Here is a 23,047-nt window from a genome sequence, read left to right on the forward strand (position 1 = left end):
TGCTCCAGGACTTGGTCCATGCGCCCTGTCACGCTTGGTCTCTGGCCATAGAACATTTCAGCGCAGTACAGGCCCTTCGGCCCTTGATGTTGCGCTGACCTGTGGAACCACTCTGAAGCCCATCTAACCTGCACTATCCCATTATCATTCATATGTTTATCCAATGACAATTTAAATTCACTTAAAGTTGGCGAGTCTACTATTGTTGCAGGCAGTGCATTCCACACCCTTACTACTTTCTGAATAAAGAAACTACCTCTGATATCTGTCCTTTATCTACCATCCCTCAATTTAAAGCTATGTCCCCTCGTGCTAGCCATCACCATCCGAGGAAAAAGGCTCTCACTATCCACCCTATCTAAACCTCTGATCATCTTATATGTCTCAATTAAGTCACCTCTCAACCTTCTTTTCTCGAACAAAAACAGCCTCAGGTCCCTCAACCTTTCCTCATAAGTCCTTCCCTCCATAGCAGGCGACATCCCTGTAAATCTCCTCTGAACCCTTTCCAAAGTTTCCACCTTTTTCCTATAATGCGGTGACCAGAACTGTATGTAATATTCCAAATGCGGCCGCACAAGAGTTTTGTACAGCTGCAACATGACAGCGGAAACTCAACCCCTCTACCAATAAAAGCTAACACACTGTATGCTTTCTTAACAACCCTATCAACCTGGGCAGCAACTTTCAGGGATCTATGTACGTGGACACTGAGATTTCTCTGTCATCTACCCTACCAAGAATCTTACCATTAGCACAGTACTCTTTACTCTTTATTCCTGTTACTCCTTCCAAAGTGAATTACCTCATACTTTTCTGCATTAAACTCCATTTGGCACCTCTCAGCCCAGCTCTGTAGCTTATCTATGTCCCTCTGTAACCTGTAACATCCTTCAGCACTATCCACAATTCCAGTGATTTAGTGTCATCAGCAAATATACCAACCCATCGTTCTATGCCCTCATTCAGGTCATTTATAAAAATGACAAACAACAGTGGACCCAAAACAGATCCTTGTGGTACCCCACTAGTAACTGAACTCCAGGATGAACATTTCCCATCAACCATCAGCCTTCTTTCAGCTTGCAAATTTTTGATCCAATCCACTAAATCACCCTCAATCTCATGCCTCTATATTTTGTGCAATAGCTTACCTTGGGGAACCTTATCAAATGCCTTACTGAAAACCATATACACCACATCATCAACTGATTTACCCTCATGCACTTGTTTGGTCACCATCTCAAAGAACTCAATAAGATTTGTGAAGCATGACCTACCTTTCACAAAACCGTGTTGACTATCCCTAATCAACTAATTCCTCTCTAGTTGATTATACATCTTATCTCTTATAACCTTTTCCAACATTTTACACACAACCAACATGAGGCTCATGGTTTATACTTTCCAGGGTTGTCTCTACTCCCCTTCTTCAACAAGGGAACAACATTTGCTATCCTCCAGTCTTCTGGCACTATTCCTGTAGACAATGACGACATAAAGATCAAAGCCAAAGGATCTGCCATCTCCTAGCTGGCTTCCCAGGGAATTCTAGGATAAATCCCATCCGGCCCAGGGGTCTTAACTATTTTCACACTTTCCAGAATTGCTAACACCTCCTCCTTGTGAATGTCAATCCCATCTAGTCTCGTAGCCTGTTTCTCAGTATTCTCCTCAACAACGTTGTCTTTTTCAAGTGTGAATACTGAAGAAATATATTCATTTAGTGCTTCCCCTAGCTCCTTGGACTCCACGCACACCTTCCACTACTATCCTTGATTGGCCTGAATCTTCTCTTGTCATTCTTTTATTCCTGATGTACCTATAGAAAGCTTTAGGTTTTTTGTTGATCCTATCTGCTAATGACTTCTCATATCCCCTCCCGACTCTTCTTAGCTATCTCTTTAGGTCTTTCCTGGTTAACTTGTAACACTCAAGCGCCCAAACTGAGCCTTCACGTCTCATCCTCACCTAAGCCGCCTTCTTCCTCTTGACAAGAGATTCAACTTCTTTAATAAACCATGGCTCCCTTGCTCAACAACTTCCTCCCTGCCCGATAGGTACATACTTATCAACAACAGTAGCTGTTCTTTGAGTAAGATCCACATTTCAGTTGTGCCCATCCCCTGCAGTTTCCTTCCCATCCTATGCATCCTAAATCTTGTCTAATTGCATCATAATTGCCTTTCCCCTAGCTGTAGCTCTTGCCCTCCGGTGTATACCTGCCCCTTTCTATCACTAAAGTAAACAGAACTGAATTGTGGTCACTATCACCAAAGTGTTCACCTTCCTCCAAATCTAACACCTGGCCGGGTTCATTCTCCAATACCAAATCCAATGTGGCCTTGCCTCTTATTGGCCTACCTATATTATGTGTTAGGAAACCATCCTGCACACATTGGACAAAAACTGACCCATCTAAAGTATTCGAATTACAGAAGAACCTCGATTATCCGAATATCAATTATCTGAATATCGGAGTATCTGTGGGGGATCTCAAGGTCCTGATAGAAACAATACGTCAAAGAGCAGTTTCAACCCTGATCATTTCTTTTGTTTACGGGTCCAGTAATTAAAAATGAACTCGGCTCACTGAAAAGCTGCCGAGAACAGTCCTGAACAATCCAGGCACTGTCTCTAAATGACTGACTCCTGCCCTCTCTCTCTCTCCCCCGACACTTGCCCTGGCATTCTAACAGGGGTGAACCCTAAAACCTCCTTCGCCTGTACAGGGCAGAGACGGAACCTGTCAAAACGTTGTGTGCGAGAGCGCTATTGGAGACTTAACGCACTCAGGCAGCAGCAGTCTAACTGTTGGGGTACAGTCCGGCTGCCCTGGACAGGGTTTGGATGGTGGGTGGGAGTGAACGGGAGTGCGGGATTGGGGGAGTGGGAAATGGACAGGGGGTGGGCAGATGGGTTTGGGGGCGGGCAGATGGAGGGAGGGCAGGGTCTCACGTGCAGTGTGCTTTTGCCAAGTCTCCAGAATGGGGAGCAGACATCACATAAAAATCCAAGTCCCAGAGGAAATCAATTAACCAAATAATCAATTATCTGAACGAAATAGTGCCCGCCGATCTCGTTTGGATAATTGAGGTTCCTCTGTAAAGTATTTCCAGTCAATATTTGGAAAGTTAAAGATCTCATAACAACTACCCTGTTACTTTCGTTCTATCCAGAATTATCTTTGCTATCCTTTCCGTTACATTTCTGGAACTATTTGGAAGCCTATAGAAAACTCCCAATAGGGTGATTTCTCCTTTCCTGTTTCTAACCTCAGCCCATATTACCTCAGTAGACGAATCCTCAAATGTCCTTTCTGCCACCATAATACTGTCCTGACTAACAATGCCACACCTCCCCCTCTTTTATTTTCTTCTCTGTTCTTATTGAAGCATCTTAATCCTGGAACCTGCAACAACCATTCCTGTCCCTGCTCTACCCATGTCTCCGAAATGTCCACAACATCGAAATCCCAGATATCCGCCTATGCTGCAAATTCACCCACCTTATTTCGGATGCTCCTGGCATTGGAGTAGACACATTTCAAAGCACCTTCCTGCTTGCTGGTGAAATATTGCAACCTTGAAACCTCATTACTCTCAACCTCCTGGACACTGGAAATACAATTTAGGTTCCCATCCCCCTGCTGAATTAGTTTAAACCCTCCCGAAGTGCATTATCAATTTTCACCCCCAGAATATTTGTAGCTCTCTGATTCAGGTGTAGACCATCCTGTTTGTAGAGGTCCCACTAGCTCCATGATTCATCTCCCTTTTTCTCGCCTCCATTCTACAAGTATTTTAAGAAGTTAAATGTTGGGAGGGTTAACAAATGTTGAGTTAACTGTGTAATAATTGTATTTAGTTTATTCATTCACAGAATGTGGGCATCACTGACTCAGCCAACATTTATTGCCCAAACCCAGTTGCTCAGAGGATAGTTAAGAGTCAATCACATTGCTGTGCATCTGGAGTTGCATGTAGGCCAGACCAGATAAGGATGGTAGCTTCCTCCATTAGTGAACCAGATGAAGTTTTTCCATCTGAAGAAGGGCTTATCCCGAAACGTCGATTCTCCTGCTCCTCGGATGCTGCCTGGCCTGTTGTGTTTTTCCAGCACCACATTTTTCAACTCTGGTCTCCAGCATCTGCAGTCCTCACTTTCTCCTAGGGGTTTTCCAAAAGTCAGCAGTGGGTATTCCTAATTTCAGATTTTTTTTTGTTGAAATTAAATTCCACTATCTGCAGGAGTGAGATTCGATCCTAGGTCCCCATAACATTACCGGAGTGTCTGGATTAGCAGTCCAGTGATAATGTCTTTGGGCCATTGCCTTCACCTATTGAATTGTGTGTAGATCTTGCGATAACAGAATGTGCATCACCACATTATGTTACGTTCAATGGGTATCACTGATTCCTGTTCCACCCACTAGTCTCCACAGTCACCATTTCTGCCATCTCCAGTAAGAGGCCACCACCGAACACAGCTCTCATCCACCATCTCCACTGTGAGCATTCTGCAGCAACCATTTTCCTTGCAGCACTCTGGTGCACTTCTGACATCTCCACATATCCCTGTGATACCGTCCCATTGCAATCACAGAAGCTGCAATATTTGACCATTTGCCTCCTCCCTCCCCACTGTCCAGGCCCCAAACACACCTTCCAGGTAAACCAATGTTTCGCTGCTCATAATGTAGTGTTCTTTACACTGGCTGAGACCAAACACACAGTTGATGATATCCCTGAAAGTTGCCACCCAGGTGGATAGTGCTGTTAAGAAGGCATATGGTGTGTTAGGTTTCACTGGTAGAGGGATTGAGTTCCAGAGCTGCAATATCATGCTGCAACTATACAAAACACTGGTGTGGTCTCACTTGGAATATTCGTGTACAGCTCTGGTCCCCACATTTCAGGAAGGCTGTGGAAGCATTGTAAAAGGTGCAGAGGAGATTTACCAGAATGTTGCCTGGTCTGGAGGGAAGGTCTTATGAGGAAAGGCTGAGAGACTTGGGTCTGTTCTCATTGGAAAGAAGAAGGCTAATGGGGGATTTGATAGAGACATACAAGATGATCAGAGGATTAGATAGGGTAGACAGAGAAAGACGTTTTCCTAGGATGATGACATCAGTTTGTGTGAGGGGGCATAATTACAAATTGAGGGGTGATAGATTTAAGACAGATGTCAGAGGCAGGTTCTTTACGCAGAGTGGTAAGGGCATTGAATGCCCTACCTGCTAATGTAGTTAACTCAGCCATATTAGGGAGATTTTAAACAATCCTTAGATAAGCATATGGGTGATTTTGGGATAGTGTAGGAGGAAGAGCTGAGAATAGTTCACAGGTCGGCACAACATCGAGGGCCGAAGGGCCTGTTCTGCGCTGTATTGTTCTATGTTCTATGTCCTATAGTTTTGTTCAACAACTCTGCTCTGTCTATAGGAATGACCCTGACCTCATAGTTTCTTGCTATTTCAGTAAAGCTCTGTGCTCTTATGCTAACATTTCTGACCTGCGCTTGCTACGATGTTTCAACAAAGAACAACACAAGCTTGAGGAACAACACCTCACTCTTCAGCACATTACAGTTTCTTTGAATCAATATTGGGTTATACAAGTTCAGAATATGACCTCTGAATTTCATTTCTCTTACATGCCCCACACTCCTCAACTGTATCTTGTTTCTGTCTTTTGGCTTCACTCAGTATAGAAAGGACCATTTTAATCTTTTTAAATCTTAATTTTAATCTTTTCACACTTAACTTAAATACCAATTATACATATCAATCCCTTGTTTTCCACCATTCTCACCACCTTGGTCTTGGTTCAGGGCACCTTCAGAATCAGTTCCACTTGCTTCTGCTCCCCTTCGTCCACAGCATCAAAAGAGAATATTACCTTCCAGTTTCAGAGTCATCAAATGCTCAACATTAACTCTTTCTCTTTAAAAAGAGGCTTACAGGTTTACAGTTTGGTTTAGATTTCCATCATTTGCAGCATTTTGCTTTTGTTTGAGTATCACTAACATTGCATGGAACACTATCACTGACAGAGGATTGAACATAGTGAGTATCACTGGCAGTGGAAAAGAAATCAAAATAAAAACTGTTAGGTGCTAGAAACCTGAAACATAAACAGAAATTGCTGGAAATTCACAGCAGGTCTGGATAGAAATTAGTCTTTGAATCTGACTTTATAATTCAGCCTACTGACATGGGTGGTGCTATTGTCTGGCATACTGACCTTGAATTACTGAGGTATCTCGGATACTTCCTCCTATTTCCCCCTGGATCATGACCATAGCAGGGAACATTAGGCCATTGTGTCCACAATGGTCACTCTCAATTTCAACTGGAGATCTCCCTGCCACTGCCTCCAAGCTCATAATCTCCCAACCCTGCACAGCCTGCTTCTACCTCCTTCCCAAAACTCTCAAACAAGACAGTGCGAGCAGACCCATTGTCTCCACCTGCTCCTACCCCATTGTACTCATCTCTTCCTACCTTCACTTCATTTTTTTCTCTGCTTATCCATTCCCTTTCCACTCACATCCATGATCCTCCTGATGTTTTACATCAGTTTCAGAATTTCCAGTTTGTGGTCTCCACTGCTTTCTCTTCGCCATGGTCCCTTTCCATCAAGATGGTCTCACGGCTCTCCACTTCTTCCTGGAAAGAAGACCATCCACCACCATCTGGGCTGAGCTCATCCACACTCTGAACAATTTCCCTTTTAATTACTCTCACTTACTTTAGGTCAAAGGTGTGCTTATGGGTATCTGCATGGGCCCCAGTTATGCCAAACATTTTGTAGGGTATGTGGAACATTCCGTGTTCCCATCCTATTCAGCTCCCAGTCACAGCTGTTTCTCTGGTACATCAATGACATAATCAACGCTGCTTAAATGTCTTGTCTGAAACTGGAAAAGTTTAACTATTTCACTTCCAATTTCCATCCTGCTCCCACTTACTCTTGGACCAACTCTGACTGCTCCCTTTCCTTCATTGACATCTCTGTAACCATTTCTGAGGATAGGCTGGTCACTCACTATAAGCCCACTGACACCCACAATTATCTGGACTATACATCTTCATAACTTACTTCCTGTAAAGACCCCTTTCCATTCTGCCATTTCCCCATCTCCATCTCATCTATTCCGATGATGCCAACTTCAACAAGAAGGCCTCTGAAATATCCACTTTCTTTCTCAACCGAGGGTTCCCCAGCACCATAGTTTACAGGGCCCTTAGCTGTATCTGATCCATCTCCTGCACTTCAGTTCTCACCCCCTCTCGTCCCTCTCACAACAACAATAGGGTCTATCTTGCCTTCTCCTACCATCCTCTATATCCGGAGGATCATTAGCCTCCATTTCCATCACCTCCAGTAGGATGCCACCACCAGACACATATTCCCCTTCCTTTCTTTGTCAGTCTTCCACATGGAATGTTCCCTCCATGGACTACTACTCCTTCACTCACAACATCTCCCCCACACTCCCCATTCTTCCCACCCAACAGCCCCATTTCACCTTCCCCTGCAGAAGGTGTAACACCTGTCCATTTAGTTCCCCCTTCCTCAGTGTCCACAGGCACAAACATACCTTCCAGGTAAGGCATGCTTTACCTGCACTTCTTCTACTGTATTTGTTCTCTACAAGGTAGTCTCTACATTGGGAAACAAAGCACACTCTGGGTGACTACTTTGCAGAAGACCTACATCCTGTCTGCAATTAAGACCCTGAACATTCAATAGCCTGTCACTTCAACACACCACCCTGTTCCCTGGCTAAGATCTTTGTCTCAGACTTGCTGCAGAACTCTAACAAAGCTCAGCGCAAGCCAGGAGAACAGCACCTCATCTTCTGCTTGGGACTTCTGGATTTAATATCAGGCCAATCGATTTTAAGGTTTGAGCATCCCTATCCATGCTTTCCCCCACTCCACACACCAGGTCTTGACATCACGTGCTGCATCCCATCATCAGCCGTGCATAGACCTCCATTAGCAGCTATTCATTCTCACAGGTTGGTCTTGATCTCATCATTTGTCTGTCCAACCATTTTTTCTCTCCCTTTAGGTTCTATCTCTACCTATTGTTTACTCCTCGCCCCTACCTATCCCATCATCTGTATAAAAACCATCATTTCCTACCTACTATCAGTTCTGAAAAAGGGTCACTACACATAAAAACTGTAACTCTGATCTCTCTCCACAAATGCTGCTAGAGTTACTGAAAGTTTCCAACAATTTCTAATTTTGTTTCACTGACTAAAGGTTGAACACAGTGAGTGTCACTGACAGGGGATTGTACACAGTGAATACCATCAGCAATGCACAGTGAGTGTCTGAGAGATTTTATTCGTCAGCACATTATCTGATCACATTGTTCTCTGTCTTCATTTCCCAATTACAGTTTCTTCCTTTTTTCAATTTCAGTTTTTGTAACATGTTTGCGTCTTTTTTTGCTCTAAAACTGGGAAGCAGTCGTTTCAATGCTGTTTTAGGTTTATTTCATTTCATGGCTGACAGTTCAGAGGCTCATGCCAGCAGAAGATTTTGTCGCTATCCAATCTTTGGCTGTTAGTGGTGCCTGTGAATATGATGGAAATGTTCTCTCCACTGAATGATAAAAGGAGCCCAGCAGCACACACTTGATTTGTCTCCAGACTGATGATGGAGCTATGGGATTAAGAGTCTTAATAAACCTGGTAAGTATCAATTGTGAGTTGCTCAGGTAGTCATAGATTGTTTCTGATGAACAGGAATTGGGTGTTTTGTTCTGAGTTAGCATTTCAGTTTGGATAAGTGTTTCCAGTGAAAACTGGGAAAAATATAGACATCTTGGGAGACCGTTCCCAACTGTCTACTAACTTCTGGATTGAAGCAGATAAACGATGATTTGTGTACTCAACTCATTAGTAAGTGTTGAGCTGCCTATATTTACATATATTATCTTTCAATCTCTCAATTAAAGCAATATTTCGATTGGTTTTTCCATTTAACTCTAACCACAGATATTACTTGGTTCATAAATCTAAAGAAAGGAAAGCAGCAAAACTAGTGAATCAAACTAATGGAATTTCTTCAGTGAGTTGTCAGTGTTTCCCTCTGCAGTCTTATCTCCTGTGGGAAAAGTCTGGTCAAGGAGATTTCTGTTGCTGGTACCATGTAGCTTTCCCTTTGGTCGGTTTCTAATCAAAGTAGGATGTTTCTCATCAGCCTGCTCTGAATTAGAGCCACACGCAGGAGCAGTTGTAACTCCTATGGAACAACATGTAGCTGAACCAGCAGAGAGATGGAGACAGAATACAGTAGAGTGAGGGCGGCACAGGTGGAGGTGGAGAGATGGAGGGGAAGGGAGAGAGAGAGAGAGCGGGGACAGTGGCCAACAGAGAGAGAGAGGACACAGTAGAGAAAGAGAGGATAGCAGAAAGCAGTGTGAGTAGAGAGGGGAGGCAGCAGAGAGTCAGAGTTTGTGGTTAACAGAGAAGGAGAGGGTAAACAGAGAGAGAGAGAGTGGGCAACAGGGAGAGAGAGAGAAAACTGGAGAGAGGGAAAGATAGAAAATATTGATCAGAGTGGTGCTGGAAAAGCACAGCAGCTCAGGCAGTATCCCAGGAGCAGGAAAATCGACCTTTTGGGCAAAAGCCCTTCATCAGAAAAATATAGAGAGTAGGCAACAGAGGGGAAGGAGAGAGAGAGGAGGCAGCAGAGGAAGAAAGATTGGGCAGCAGAGGGAAAGAGTGAGCAAGAGGACAAGAGAGAGGGGGGCAGAGAGAGAGAGAGAGCAACTGAGAGAAAGTGTGTGTGGATAACAGATAGAGTGAGAGCAGCAGATGGTCAGCCACGAGAGAGAGAGATGAGAGTTAGGAAGCAGTAAAAAAGAGAGAGGAATGGGGGAAATAGCCGCCAGAGAGAGAGGAGGGGCGTGGTGGGTGGATTACTATCTGTGACACAGAGTGAGATGGAGTTTCTGGACATGTCTGAACAACAAGGCACAGATGTCTGAGGATGTCACATCAGCTGGTAACAGACCTCTACAGATTTTATTGGACTGCCTTCCCAATATGTGTGTTAGTGTGCTCATCTCTATCCCTCAATCTCCTTTATTTCAAGATGTACAATCCAAGCTGTTCCAATCTAATCTCATAGCAGGAGTATTCATGACAGAGACATGGAAAACTCTCCACTCAGAGGGGTAAAATACTTGTGAATTCTACAACCCAGAGGGTGTGGAGGCTACATGTTTTAAAATATTTAAAATATTTAAAGTAGATGGACCATTGCTGACTCTGGTGTGGAAATGGAGATATAGCAGAGGATCAGTCCTGCTAATACTCAATTGGAAAAATGGGTGGGAAGTCAAATGGTGGCTTTGGCAGATGGAATATAAATTGGAAAACATGAGTTTATGTACTTTGGCAGGAAAAATAGAGAAGCTGAAAATTATTTAAATGGAGAAAGACTGCAGAAAGCTATTTGATTTGATTTGATCTTATTATTGTCACATGTACTGAGATACAGTGAAACATATTGTTTTGTGTGCTATCCAGGCAAATCATACCTTAAATTTGGATAATAGAACAGAATGCAGAATACAGTGTTACAGCTACAGAGAAGGTACAGAGAGATATCAACTCTATTATATGAGAGGCCTAATCAAAATTCTGATAACAGTGGGGAAGAAACTGTTCTTGAATCTGTTGGTACATGCTTTCAAATCTTTGTATCTTCTGCCTGATGGAAGAGAATGGAAGTGAAAATAACTGGGGTGGGAGGGGTTTTTGATTCTGTGGGCTGCTTTCCCAGGGCAGCAGTAAGTATAGACAGAGTCAATGGACAGAAGACTAGCTTGTCTGATGGACTGGGCTGTGTTCATGACTCTCTGTAATTTCTTATGGTCTTGGAAACAGCAGTTGCCATACCAAGCTGTGATGCATCACGAGTCATTATGGACAAGATTCCTTTGCCTTCTGAGGACATAGAGGAATTGGTCTGCTTTCTTAACCATAGTGTCGATGTGGATGGACCAGGATAGATTGTTGATGATATTTACTTTGAGGAACTTGAAGCTCTTGACCATCTCCACCTCAGCACCATTGAGACAGAGAGGGATGTGTCCTCCATTCCAATTCATGAAGTCAATGACCATGCGCTTCATTTTGCAGGAGAGATTGTGGTTTTTGCACCGTGCCACTAAGCTTCCTATCTCTTTTCAGTATTCTGTTTCATAATTGTTTAAGATCAGACCCATTACGTTGGTGTCATCAGCAGACTAGTAAACTTGAGTTGGAGCAGAATTTGACCATACAGTTGGGGCACCTGTACTGAGGATTATCGTGGAGGAGGTGTTGTCGTCCATCCTTACTGATTCCAGTCTGCGGGTCAGGAAGTCGAGGATCCAGTTGGAAAGAATGGAGCTGAGACCTAGATCTTGGAGTTTGGAGATGAATTTGGTTGGAGTTACGGTGTTGAAGGTGGAGCTACATTCAGTAAGTAGGAGTCTTATTAGGTGTCCTTGTTATCCAAATGTATCAGGGATGTACATCATGCCAGGAAGATGACATCTGCTGTGGACCTATTATGAAGGCAATCTGGGAAGCTGGAGGTGATGTAACCCACGACTAACCTCTTGAAGCACTTTGTAATGATGGATGTCATTAAGACGTACTGCCTTATTGTTCTTCGGCACTGAGATGACAGTAGTCTTCTTGAAGCAGGTGAGTAAGGAGAGGTTAAAGTTGTCTGCGAATATCCCACCAGCTGGTCTGTGCAAGCCAGTCGCTTTCTGTGGGTTCATTCTCAAGAAGGCCGATCTGACATCTGTGGTGGTGACTGTGGGTACAGTGCATCTGAGGCTGTTGGAGATAAGAGCTGCTTTGATGGTTCAGGACAGAGGGATTTGGAAATTCTCCATGAATCATAAAAAACTAGCATCCAACGTCAGTGGGTAATAGGAAAGGCAAATGGAATGTAGGTCTTTATTTCAAAGGGAATGGAGTACAAAAGTAAGGAGAATTTGCCATTACAAGAACAGTTTTGGGCCTCTGTCTAATGAAAGATATACTTATTACATAGCCCCATGTGTGTTAGCTTCGCAAACATCATCTAAAAATCCAAATATATTGAATCAGCTGATCCTCCTTTATGTGTCCTGTTCGTTACCTTCTCAAAGAATCCTAGTGGATTTGTCAATCATGATTTCTTCTTCTGAAGCAACATTGACTCTACTTGGTCATGTGATACATTTCTAAACGCTCTTCAATAGTAAACATCAGTCTTGTGTTTTTTGTTTGGAACTAACTGCTGTTTAAAGTAAAAATGTCAACTTCAAGTCTCAGTTTCAAACCAAAACTGAAAAAAGAAGAAAAATAGTGATGGTCTCAACGCATCTTTTATAGTAAACTCTGAAATTTTCCCAGTAATGGACGTTAAGCTAATTGACCTATAATTGACTGTTATGTTTTTTGTTTCTGTCACTTTGTAAATAAAGGTGGTACTTTGGCAGTTTTCCAATCCTCTGGGACTTTCAAGAATCTATGGATTCCAGGAAGATTACTACCAGTCCATTCACTATCTAGGATGCATCCCATCTGGCCCAGGGGACTTAGTGATCTTTAGTCCCCATCAGTTTCCCTAGCTCTTTTCCTTTAGTGGTGGTTTTGCTTTTTATTTCCTCCCCTTCTTTTGTCCCTTGATTATTTATTAATTTTAAAATGCTATTAATGTCTTCTACTGTGAAGATTCAATTTCTCTGTCATTTTCCGGTTCCTTATTATTTCCTCAGCCACTTTCTGTGGTTTCTCTCTTCCTTTTTATATATTTAAAGAATATCCATCTTGCTATTATTTGCAAGTTTATCATCAAAATTTATTTTCTACCTCTTTATTATATTTTTGATTGTCTTTCAATAGTTTTTTTAAATTTTCACAATCCTCTAATTTTCCACTAATCTTTGCCAGATTAGGTTAGGGATAGATGTTTGATTACTTTAGGTCAAATCGACATAAGGAGGGAGAAGGTTTTGGGTATTCTAAAAGGCATTAAAGTGGACAAGACCCCAGGTCACAGATAGACCAGACCAAGTAAGATCAGTGGATTTCCTTCCTGGGAGACAGTAATGAACCGGATGGATTTTATAACAATTGATAACTATTTCATGATCACCATTACAGAGATTAGTTTTCAGATTTTTAATAGTAGGAATCTAAATTCCACCCACTACCATTATAAGATATAAATCCATGGGCTTCTAGTCCAGTGACATTACACACTAAGGCACTGTCTTTTACTTAATTCATATTCTGTGTTTTCAGGGTATAGCAGAACATTTAAGAATTGTTTTTACTTTCTTCTCAAAGTAGATAAAATGAAAATTATTAACCAGAGAAAATGTAATTACAAAATACTTGAAATAGTAAGAGATGCATCTGATTATAAAGAGCAAGCTGGTATAATTTGGCTGCTTGCTCTTCACAGAATTTGTTTTTGATGTTTTGATGCATTGAGTCCAGATACAAGTTCGGAAAAAAATCCAGTTCTTTTATCTGTTAGGGCTGAAGATTGGGTGAGGCAATAAGTTAGGACCTTTGGATCAAGGGGAAAACCTCAATTGAGTTTGAATTGCTGATTGCTATCCATTGTGTATAGTTCTGGTCACTACACCATCAGAAGGGTGTGGATGCTTTGCAGAGGGTACAGAAAAGGTTTACCAGGATGTTGCCTGGTGTGGGGGATTTTAGCTATGAAGAAAAGTTGGATAGACTAGGTTTGTTTTCACTGGAACGCAGGAGGTTGACAAGCAACCTGATAGAAGTTTTGATTCGGAGATGCCGGTGTTGGACTGGGGTGTACAAAGTTAAAAATCACAACACCAGGTTATAATCCAACAGGTTTAATTGGAAGCTAGTGTGCTTCCAATTAAACCTGTTGGACTATAACCTGGTGTTGTGTGATTTTTAACTTTGATAGAAGTTTATAAGATTGTGAATGGCATGGATTAGAGCGGAGAGGTGAATTAAAAGTGGACACAGCTTCAAGGTGCAAGGGATAAGATGTGGTGCTGTTCAAAAGGGATGTGCAAGGCAATGTTTTCACACAAAGGTTGATGAGTGCCTGGAATGTGCTGCCAGAGGAGATGGTGGAAGCAGACACAATAGTAGCATTGAAGAAGCACCTGGACAAATACATGAAAAGGAAGGGGATAAAGGGATACGGATCCTGTGAGTGTAGACCGTTTTAGTATAGTTTAGTATGCCAGTGCACGCTTGGAGGGCCGAATGGCCTGTTCCTGTGTTGTATTGTTCTTTTTCCTTCTTTGTTCTTTGTCAGAAGTTACAACATGATGTTGATCAGTTGGAGGCATGGGGTAGAAAAATGGCAGATGGAGTTTCATCTGGTCAAATGCGAGGTTGTTGCGTTTCCATAGTCTTACCAGACCATAAGGGCTTCTCTCTCATTAGACAGAAGCGACTGGTGGTGCTTTAACCTGAAGGCCACCAGACCTCAGGCAAGGGAAGAGGTTGAGGAGATGAGTCCTTCGTGGTAACCTCAAACTGGTGATGGGAATTGAACCCATGCTGTTGGCATCACAGTGAGGTGATGCATTTTGGAAGGTCAAGTACAGATGGAAATTATACATTGAATAGCAGAACCCTTAGGAAGGATCTAGGTCCACAGATCACTGAAGGTGGCAGTGCAGGTAGATAAGGTAATAAAAATGGTCTACTTCATGCTTGCCTTCATTGGAAAGGCATTGAATGTAAGGATAGGCAAGTAATGCTACAGATTTTTATAATTTTAGTTAGGTCACACCTGAATATTGTGTACAGTTCTGGTCACCACACTACCAAAGGATGTGGATGCTTTGGAGAAGGTGCAGAAAGGGTTTATCATGAGGTTGTCAGGTCTAGGGGATTTTAGTTATGAAGAAAGATTGGATAGACTGGGCTTATTTTCTCTGGAATGCAGGAGGTTGAGGGGTGACCTGTCAGACATTTATAAGATTGGGAATGGCATGGATAGAGTGAAAAGTATGAGACTTTTTCCCAGGGTGGAGGGGTCAATTACAAGGGGACACAGTTCAAGGTGCGAGGATGGAAGAGGCGATGAGGGGGCAAGTTTAAAAGAGATGTGCGAGGCAAATTTTTCACAGAGGGTGGAGACTACCTAGAATGCGCTGCCAAAGGAGGTGGTAGAAGCAGACACAATAGAGGCATTTAAGGCGCACCTGGACAAATACATAAGTAGGAAGGGAATAGAGACATAAGGATCCTGTTAATGTAGACAATTTTAATGTAGAAGGACAAAATGTGTTGGCACAGACCTGGAGGGCTGAAGGGCCTGTTCCTGTGCTGTATTGTTCTTTGTTCTTTTTGTTTTGTTCTCTGATGGGCTGAGCAGTTTCAATGGGTTGAATGACCTCCATCTGTCAGGGAACTCATATTTTATGAGAACCACTTGGCTGACTTTGTTCCAAACATTACATCCCTCCCCGTCTAAGTCTGAGGGTATAGGCCATTCTTTTTCCTGTCACTTCTCTTGGAGAATTTTGCACCAGGTCTGGCAGTGATGGTGTCGAGACTGCAACTTGTACCTTGTCCATTTTGTCCTTAGACGTTTCTTTGATGTTAAGTGGAAGTGGAGAACCCACGAGTTCTGACAGCCTTGCCGGATGGTCTGAGGGGCCAGGTATGTTTTGCTCCTGTCCCATATTGAGGTTGCAGCTTTCATGTAGTTCACCTGCTTGTTTATGTCCGCCTGCCCTCCCTGAACATTGTACGTCACAGGAACTGACCTTGTATTGACCATTGCTGTTACCCATGCAGGACTATTCCTGTGGTTTTGACATCAAACTTTTCCCCTGAAGTAAACTGTCTCTTCCTTAGAGGAGAAAGTGAGGACTGCAGATGCTGGAGATCAGAGCTGAAAATGTGTTGCTGGAAAAGCGCAGCAGGTCAGGCAGCATCCAAGGAACAGGAGAATCTTGTAGAGGGAGGAAGAGAGCTTCTTCAAGGAAGGCATCCTTGTAAGAGGATTCGCAGTAGGTTAAAATCTTTTAGGAGAAAGTGGCTTCAGAGTTCCTGATGTTGTTTCACTCTTTCCCCCCAGGTCTGGGAAGATCAGTTTTAATTTGGTGCGGAGCCTTCTCCCCATTAGTACTCTCCTGGAGCTGTGCCGTAGTTGCATGAGGGTTGGTTCTATGATCAAACAGGATCTGGGACAGTTTGGTATTGAGTGAAGCTATAGCCTGTTTCCTTAAGCCTGCCTTTAAAGTTTGGACTACACTTTCCACCAGACCATTGGACGATGGATAGATAGGAGCTGTCCAACTATGCTGAATGCCATTCGACTTTAGGAAATACTCGAATTCCTTGTTGATAAGTGATGGCCTATTGTGTGACCAACACATCCGGAAGTCCATGTATTGCAAAAGATACTCGCAACTTTTCATTCGTTGCCCCAGTGTTTGATGAATGAACTGTGTACTTTGAATTGGCGTCCACAATTACTAAAAACTGGAGCCCGTGAAAGGACTGGCACAGTCAACGTTTAACCGAGTCCAGAGTTTAGCCAGGCTTCCCCACGAATGTGGGGGAGCTGTTGGCAGTAATTTTTGTCCTTGTTGGTACTCTGGGCACTGCCCCACCGATGTGGCTATGTCGGTGTCCAATCCTGGCCAGAGACATAACTTCTTGCCAACATCTTCTATTTGGAATTCCCTGGATGGCCCTGGTGGTGTTTAGCCAGTATCTTGCAGTGACCTTTGCTCCAGATAAACAGCCATGTTCCCTGTAAATAATATGCTGTCTTCTACGGTGATTTGGTCTCACCAGATCCAGAAAGGTTTCAATTCTGGTTGTGATGGCCCTTTGCTTACCCCATCACCACGAGCTTTTTCAGTTTTGCCAGGACAGGAGATCATTTTGTGTCCACAGTCTGATACTATCAGCAGTGTCCAGAAAGGTAGCCAGAAAAAGCTTAAAACCAGAACGGACTCTTCCAGTGGCAGCAGCACCAGTGGTGAATCTGCCCATGGGGGGTGGCTTAAAGTATCCGCACTTGCCACTTGGCCTCCTGGCTGGTACTCCAACGTGTAATTGTGTGCACTCAGAATAAGAGTCAACTGCTGAATTTGACCTGAAGCTGAGGGTGGCATGGCCTTAGCTCTAAGAGGGGTTTGTAGTCCATTACTATTACAAATTTATGTCCTTAAAGGTATTGTTGGAACTTTTGTAGATCAAAGATGAGCCCCAAACCTTCCTTTTCTGTCTGGTTGTACCATTGTTTAGCATCAAACTATGGGAAGCATATGCTATGCAGCTTTCCTCTCTGCTAGGTCACTGGAGGGCCCAATACTACCTTGATACCATACGGGGAGGAATCACATGTCAGCACCACATCTTGCTTAGGATCATAGTGTGCCAGCACCTTAGACGGTGATAATTGCTTCTTCACTTCCTAAAGGCTACTTCTTGGCTATGAGACCATTTCCAAGGCTGATCCTTTTTCAGTAGCAAATGAAAGGGTGCCAGGATGGAGGCCAGATTACACTTGAATATTTCATAATAATTCACCAACCCAAGGAAAGATCTGAGCTCTGGTATATATGTGGGAGTTGGGGCACATTTGATTGCCATCGTTTTATCTTCCAACAGGTGTAACGTGGTCTTGTCAACTCTGTAGTCTAGATAGGTCACCTCGGGTGCTTGGAACATACCTTTCTCCCTCCTAAAGTATCTCCTCACCTTGGAGTTTCAGCATTATGTCGACATTCTCAATGCTGTTTATGGGGTGGGGCAGGGAGGTTCCTCCGGTTATTAGCACACCATCCAGACAAATGGTAAACCTGCGATAGAACTTCTAAAATGTTGTCTTATGTCCACTGGAAAAGTGACACAGCTGATGATACCCCAAAAGGTTATCTCATATATTGGTACAAGCCTTTGTAGATATTAATTGTAGTACTCTTCTAGAAATCCTTATCCAATTATAATTGCAGGTACGCATGGCTCATGTCCAGCTTTGTGAAGGACAGTCCCCACCCCAACAGTTTTGCATATAACCTCTCAGTGCACGGGATTAGGCTTTTAGACAGCTGCAAAAGGCAGTTCTTTTTTGAAATCCCCACAAAGGTGAATCGATCTGTCAAGCTTAATCAGCATGACCAGTGCTGCCCATCTGCAAACTGGACTGGTTTAATGATTCATTCATTTTCCAGCCTTCTGATATCTGCCTCTATTTTTGCATGTAAGACAAAAAGCCACTGGGTGGTCCTTGAAAACTTGTGGAATTGCTTCTTGGTCAACTTGTAATGTGGCCTTATCTTTTTGTTTAATAGTTTAGACTTCCCTGAAAAACTTCCAGAAGTTTAATTAGGACTTCACTCAGGCAGCCATTTTCTAGTAGAAAGATGTTGAGCCAGTCAAGTTGAACCTTTCTCAACCAATTTCACTTCATCAGACCTGGGTCTGAACCTTTTACTATAATTAGTGGTAACTGAACTATTTCTTGTAAGAGACCAGATTATGAAGTTGCATCCTTAATCTGTAGGGGTTCCTGGTGTAGGTTCTCAGCCTGGTTGAGGTTTTATACAAATTTAAGGGTTGAATCCTGAATGAATTTTGGTAAAAGCGGGTTCTGCATTCACAGCTGATATCGACCTCCATTAGAATTGGGTGACCATTTAACCAAATGTTTATTTTGATTGGTTCTAACTTGGACATTGCTAAGCAATTTAACTGTTTCAAATCAGCTATAGGTGGACTTTCGAAGATGTGCACTCTCCTGGAATCCAACCTATGAGTTCTCTTACTCAATCCAGGCATCTCCAGACTGTAATGGCCTGTTCACCCAGATCCTCATGAAATTCTTAACTGTTTAGCTAATACTTGCCCCGAATGGGACTATGCAACTGCCTTCACTCAAGTGGTATTCCCCAAACTCCGTCCATTTCCATCGGCATATCCTGTAATTCATAAGCTCCACTTGCCACATTTTCTAACGGCAGAGCCAACCATAGTGTCTGAACTCCAACTGGGCTTCAGCTTGTAGGTGCTATTGTATGGTCACATCATTAATCCCACATACCAAATGGTCTGTCAGCGTCTCACTTGGAGTAAAACTAAAATCATATGCTTCTGCCAGTCATCTTAACTGTGTCAAAAATTCCTCTATGGATTCCTCTGGTTCTCAAACTGTCAGGTAAAACTGAAAGCATCCCAGAATTAGAGGAGGTTTGGGATCATAATATTTCTTAGATAAATCCATCAGCTCATGAAAAGCATTAGTATCTCTGACTCCAGGATAGTTATGCTCTGAGAGAGCTGCAGGTCCACAACCTGTCAGGAGAATTACTTATTGCTTTTCGTCTACCCCAATGTCATTTGTCCGGTAAGAACAATACATTATTTCTTCATATTGGTCCAGTCTTTAACTGCAGGATCAAATGGGTCAATCTTCCCAATAGTGACATGATGCCAGAAATGGTTACCCCAACTCAAAAGCAGCTGTTGTGATCAAATCTCTGCAGGGATGTGCTTTTCACTTTTTGCCACTGAAATAACTCAATGAAGGCCTATATCCCCTTACCAACTCACCCTTTATTTACATGTCAATAGTACATTATACTGACCCAGCCAGCACAGAGCAGCTCCTGGACTAAACAGAACCCTTGACAGGCAAAAGTGGGGACTGCAGATGCTGGAGATTAGAGTCAAGATTAGAGTGGTGCTGGGAAAGCACAGCAGGTCAGACAGCATCCGAGGAGCAGGAGAAATCGATACTTCGGGCAAAAGCCCTTCATCAGGAATGAGGTACCCCGAAAGCCAGGACTGCCTGATTGGACCAGGTTAACAGCCTGGTCCAATCAGGGAACTCATATTCTATGAGATCATCCTGGCTGACCTTGTTCCAATCTTAGGAGTGGTGAAATTATACACAGGGTCAGGACAGAAAGTACAACACAAGCTGCTGTCAACAGCTGGAAGGTGGCTCTGAGTTAAGAAGTCACAAACTGATTGGAAATTGGTTTGCTTGTGTTACTTGTGAAGTGGTTGCAATCAAAGGATTCTGCAATAAACTGCAAGCAACCTTCAGTAAGAACAGTGACTTTGCAAACTGATAGAGTTTTGTCCTCCTACTGTCTACCTTGTACTGCACAACGTACCTTTATCTTATTATCTGCTCTATATTGCTCAATATACTATTCTACTGTCTGCTGTATACTCTCAATGTACTGTGCTCTTACCGTCTACTCTATAATGGTCAATGTACCATCCACCTATTACTGCTCAATTTACTGTTCTCCTAGTGTCCACTATATACTGCTCACTTCAGTCCCCTCTTACTGTTCATTCCATATTGCTCATGCTAATGTTTACTTGTTATGTATTGTACCTTGTCCTTTCACTATTGTCTCTGGCCCTGTTCTTTATATTGTCCATTATTATCTTTTGGTATCATAGTGGTTAGTATCACTATGGAGACCAGGGTTTAATTCCTTGCCAAGAAGGACTCAAGCATTTTATTTGGACGGCATGGTGACTCAGTGGTTAGCACTGCAGCCTCACAGTGCCAGGGACCCCGGTTTGATTCCAGCCTTGGTCACCTGTCTGTGTGGAGTTTGCACATTCTCCTCATATCTGCATGGGTTTCCTCCCACAATCCAAAGATTTGCAGGTGATGTGAATTGGCCATGTTAAATTTCCCATCATGTTCAGGGATGTGTAGATTAGATGCATTAGTCAGGGGTAGATGTACAGTAATAGGGTAGGGGAATGGGTCTGGGTGCAGTACTCTTTGGAAGATTGGTGTAGACTTGTTGGGCTAAATGGCCTGTTTCTACACTGTATGGATTCTATAATTATAGTGTCTGTCCTTTTTCACAGTTGTTCTTTTGTATGCACACCCTGTATGTCCTATCATTTGTTGTCCACTGTGTGGCTAAATCTGGGTTTAGTGATATAACTTTGTTTCACTGATAGTTAATAATCTCGTGTAATTTGCAGGTGGTGAATCACTCAACACCATGCGGAAATCTGTGGATTTAAGGTCTCTGCTCTGTTGCCTTGTTTATCTGCTTGGACCTCATATAGGTATGGAGAAGGATTTTTTTCACACTCTTTGCAGTTATATTGTAAGTAATGCTATTGTGCAAAAGTTATGTGAATAAACATTGTGTGCGTAGTTGACAGAGTAAGCTATAGTCTCCTGCAGGGACAACGATGCATTGCAACACTGTCAGTTTATTGATCCTCCCTCACCCCCCATCACTGGTTTTGTCACAGCTCCATCATGAGTGACTTTACATTAATTATGTTTAGTTTTGTATAGACGGTGGACATTATTAGGAACCCTCAGAAAAATACACATAGGCCAACACTAATGGTTAGCACTGGTATACTTGCATGGTGCGAACACTACTTTGATATAAACTAAGATAAATATTGACTTTAGTTCTAATTATCATGAACTGGCTTTCTAGATTATAACATGGTAGTAGTGGATGGTTGCTCAAAGGCTGTAAATTAAGGGAAGAAAATTTTGAATAAAAAAAATCTAATTGCCTATTAGTCATTGTGAAAATTAGCAAAAAATGCGATTTTTTTGCGGTGTGGTTCCCTGTAATATTCTGAATCATACGATAAAGGAGGAATAATGTGGACATGGGACGCATTCTATGAATAAGGTCACTTCCTAATAGAAGCTTGTCAGTTGGATGCTGGTGATGTGTTGGACGTTCTTGGATGAGGTTTACGAGAAAGATATATCAAATACCTTCGGGGCATAGTCAGACTTTGATATACAGTTATTTTGGAAAACACATGTGATTCCATGGAACAAAACATCATGCATTAATCAAATTGTATAAATGATTTAGTCTGAAGATCACGAGATGAGGGTAAGTATTTAAATTGTGGAATATTTTGCTGTGGTGTTTCATATGACTAGTAATAAAACAGGGAATCGTGCAAAAACTCAATGGGCCATGTCACATCCGTGAAGTGAACTGTTCTGAAGAATAGTTGGACCAGGCTCAAATAGTTAACTCTGTTTCTGTCTCCATAGATGATGCAAGAGCTTTCAGTTTCTCCACCATTTTCAGTTTTCATTTCAGATTTGCAAAATTTGCATTAATTTTTTCTTCCATATGAACAAGCTCCCGGTTTTGTAGTGTTCTGAAATTGGAGAGGAGCACCTCTTTAGAATTGGATTTCTGTTCCCCTGGAAAACAGCTTTGAGGAACATAATCATTTCCTTCAGCCTTCATGAAACAAGTTAGAGAATCAAAATTGACATAAAGAATAGATGTTCTGGGAGGTTCGTTTTCAGACATTTTGTCACAATGCTAGGTAACATCATCAGTGAACCTCTGGTAAAGCAGTAATGTGATGACCGGCTTTCTATTTATGTGTGTAAGTTTCCTTGGGTTGGTGATGTCATTTCCTGTGTTTGGTGGTGTCATTTCCTGTTCTTTTTCTCAGAGGGTGGTAAATGGGGTCCGAGTTGATGTGTTTGTTAGTAGAGTTCCATTTTGAATGCCACGCTTCTAGGGATTATTGTGCATGTCCCTGTTTGGCTTGTCCGAGGATGGATCCGTTGTCCCAGTCAAAGTGGTGTCCTTCCTTATCTGTAGGTAAGGATGTTACTGATAGTGGGTCATATCTTTTTGTGGCTGGTTGATGTTCATGTATCCTGATGGCTAGTTTTCTGCCTGTTTGTCCAATGTAGTGCTTATTACAGTTCTTTCAAGGTATTTTGTAAATTACATTTGTTTTGCTAGAGTCTGTATAGGGTCATTTAAGTTCATTAGCTGCTGTTTTAGTGTGTTGGTGGGTTTGTGGGCTACCATTATGTCAAGAGGTCTAAGTAGTCTGGAAGTCATTTCAGAGATGTCTTTGATGTAGTGGAGAGGGGCCAGGGTTTTTGGAAATGTTTTGTCTGTTTGTTTGAGTTTGTTGCTGAGAAATTGGTGGACTATATTCACTGGGTACCTGTTCTTTTTGAATATGCTGTTCTTCATAGTTCCTCTGTGCTGCAGTG

At 42.5% G+C, this 23,047-nt stretch overlaps 1 protein-coding gene across 5 annotated transcripts in view; it reads left to right on the plus strand.

Annotated features, from left to right (window-relative positions):
- Window positions 1-23,047, plus strand: part of LOC122563768 (interleukin-6 receptor subunit beta-like) — a 230,524-nt gene that overhangs the window by 57,687 nt on the left and 149,790 nt on the right. For 3 of the 5 annotated variants that reach the window (XM_043717981.2, XM_043717983.2, XM_087976959.1), the window contains one exon: window positions 21,013-21,099. In XM_043717981.2, coding sequence (XP_043573916.2) covers window positions 21,013-21,099 — 87 coding nt within the window. Of the gene's footprint in view, window positions 1-8,493; window positions 8,713-15,644; window positions 15,695-21,012; window positions 21,100-23,047 lie in introns of those variants that run through there. The other 2 variants (XM_043717984.2, XM_087976958.1) reach the window with 2 other exon arrangements.

This window comes from Chiloscyllium plagiosum, unplaced genomic scaffold (assembly GCF_037043375.1).
Source record: "Chiloscyllium plagiosum isolate Xiang-an unplaced genomic scaffold, Cpla_swu_hap1 HiC_scaffold_30, whole genome shotgun sequence".
Classification (NCBI taxonomy): domain Eukaryota; kingdom Metazoa; phylum Chordata; class Chondrichthyes; order Orectolobiformes; family Hemiscylliidae; genus Chiloscyllium; species Chiloscyllium plagiosum.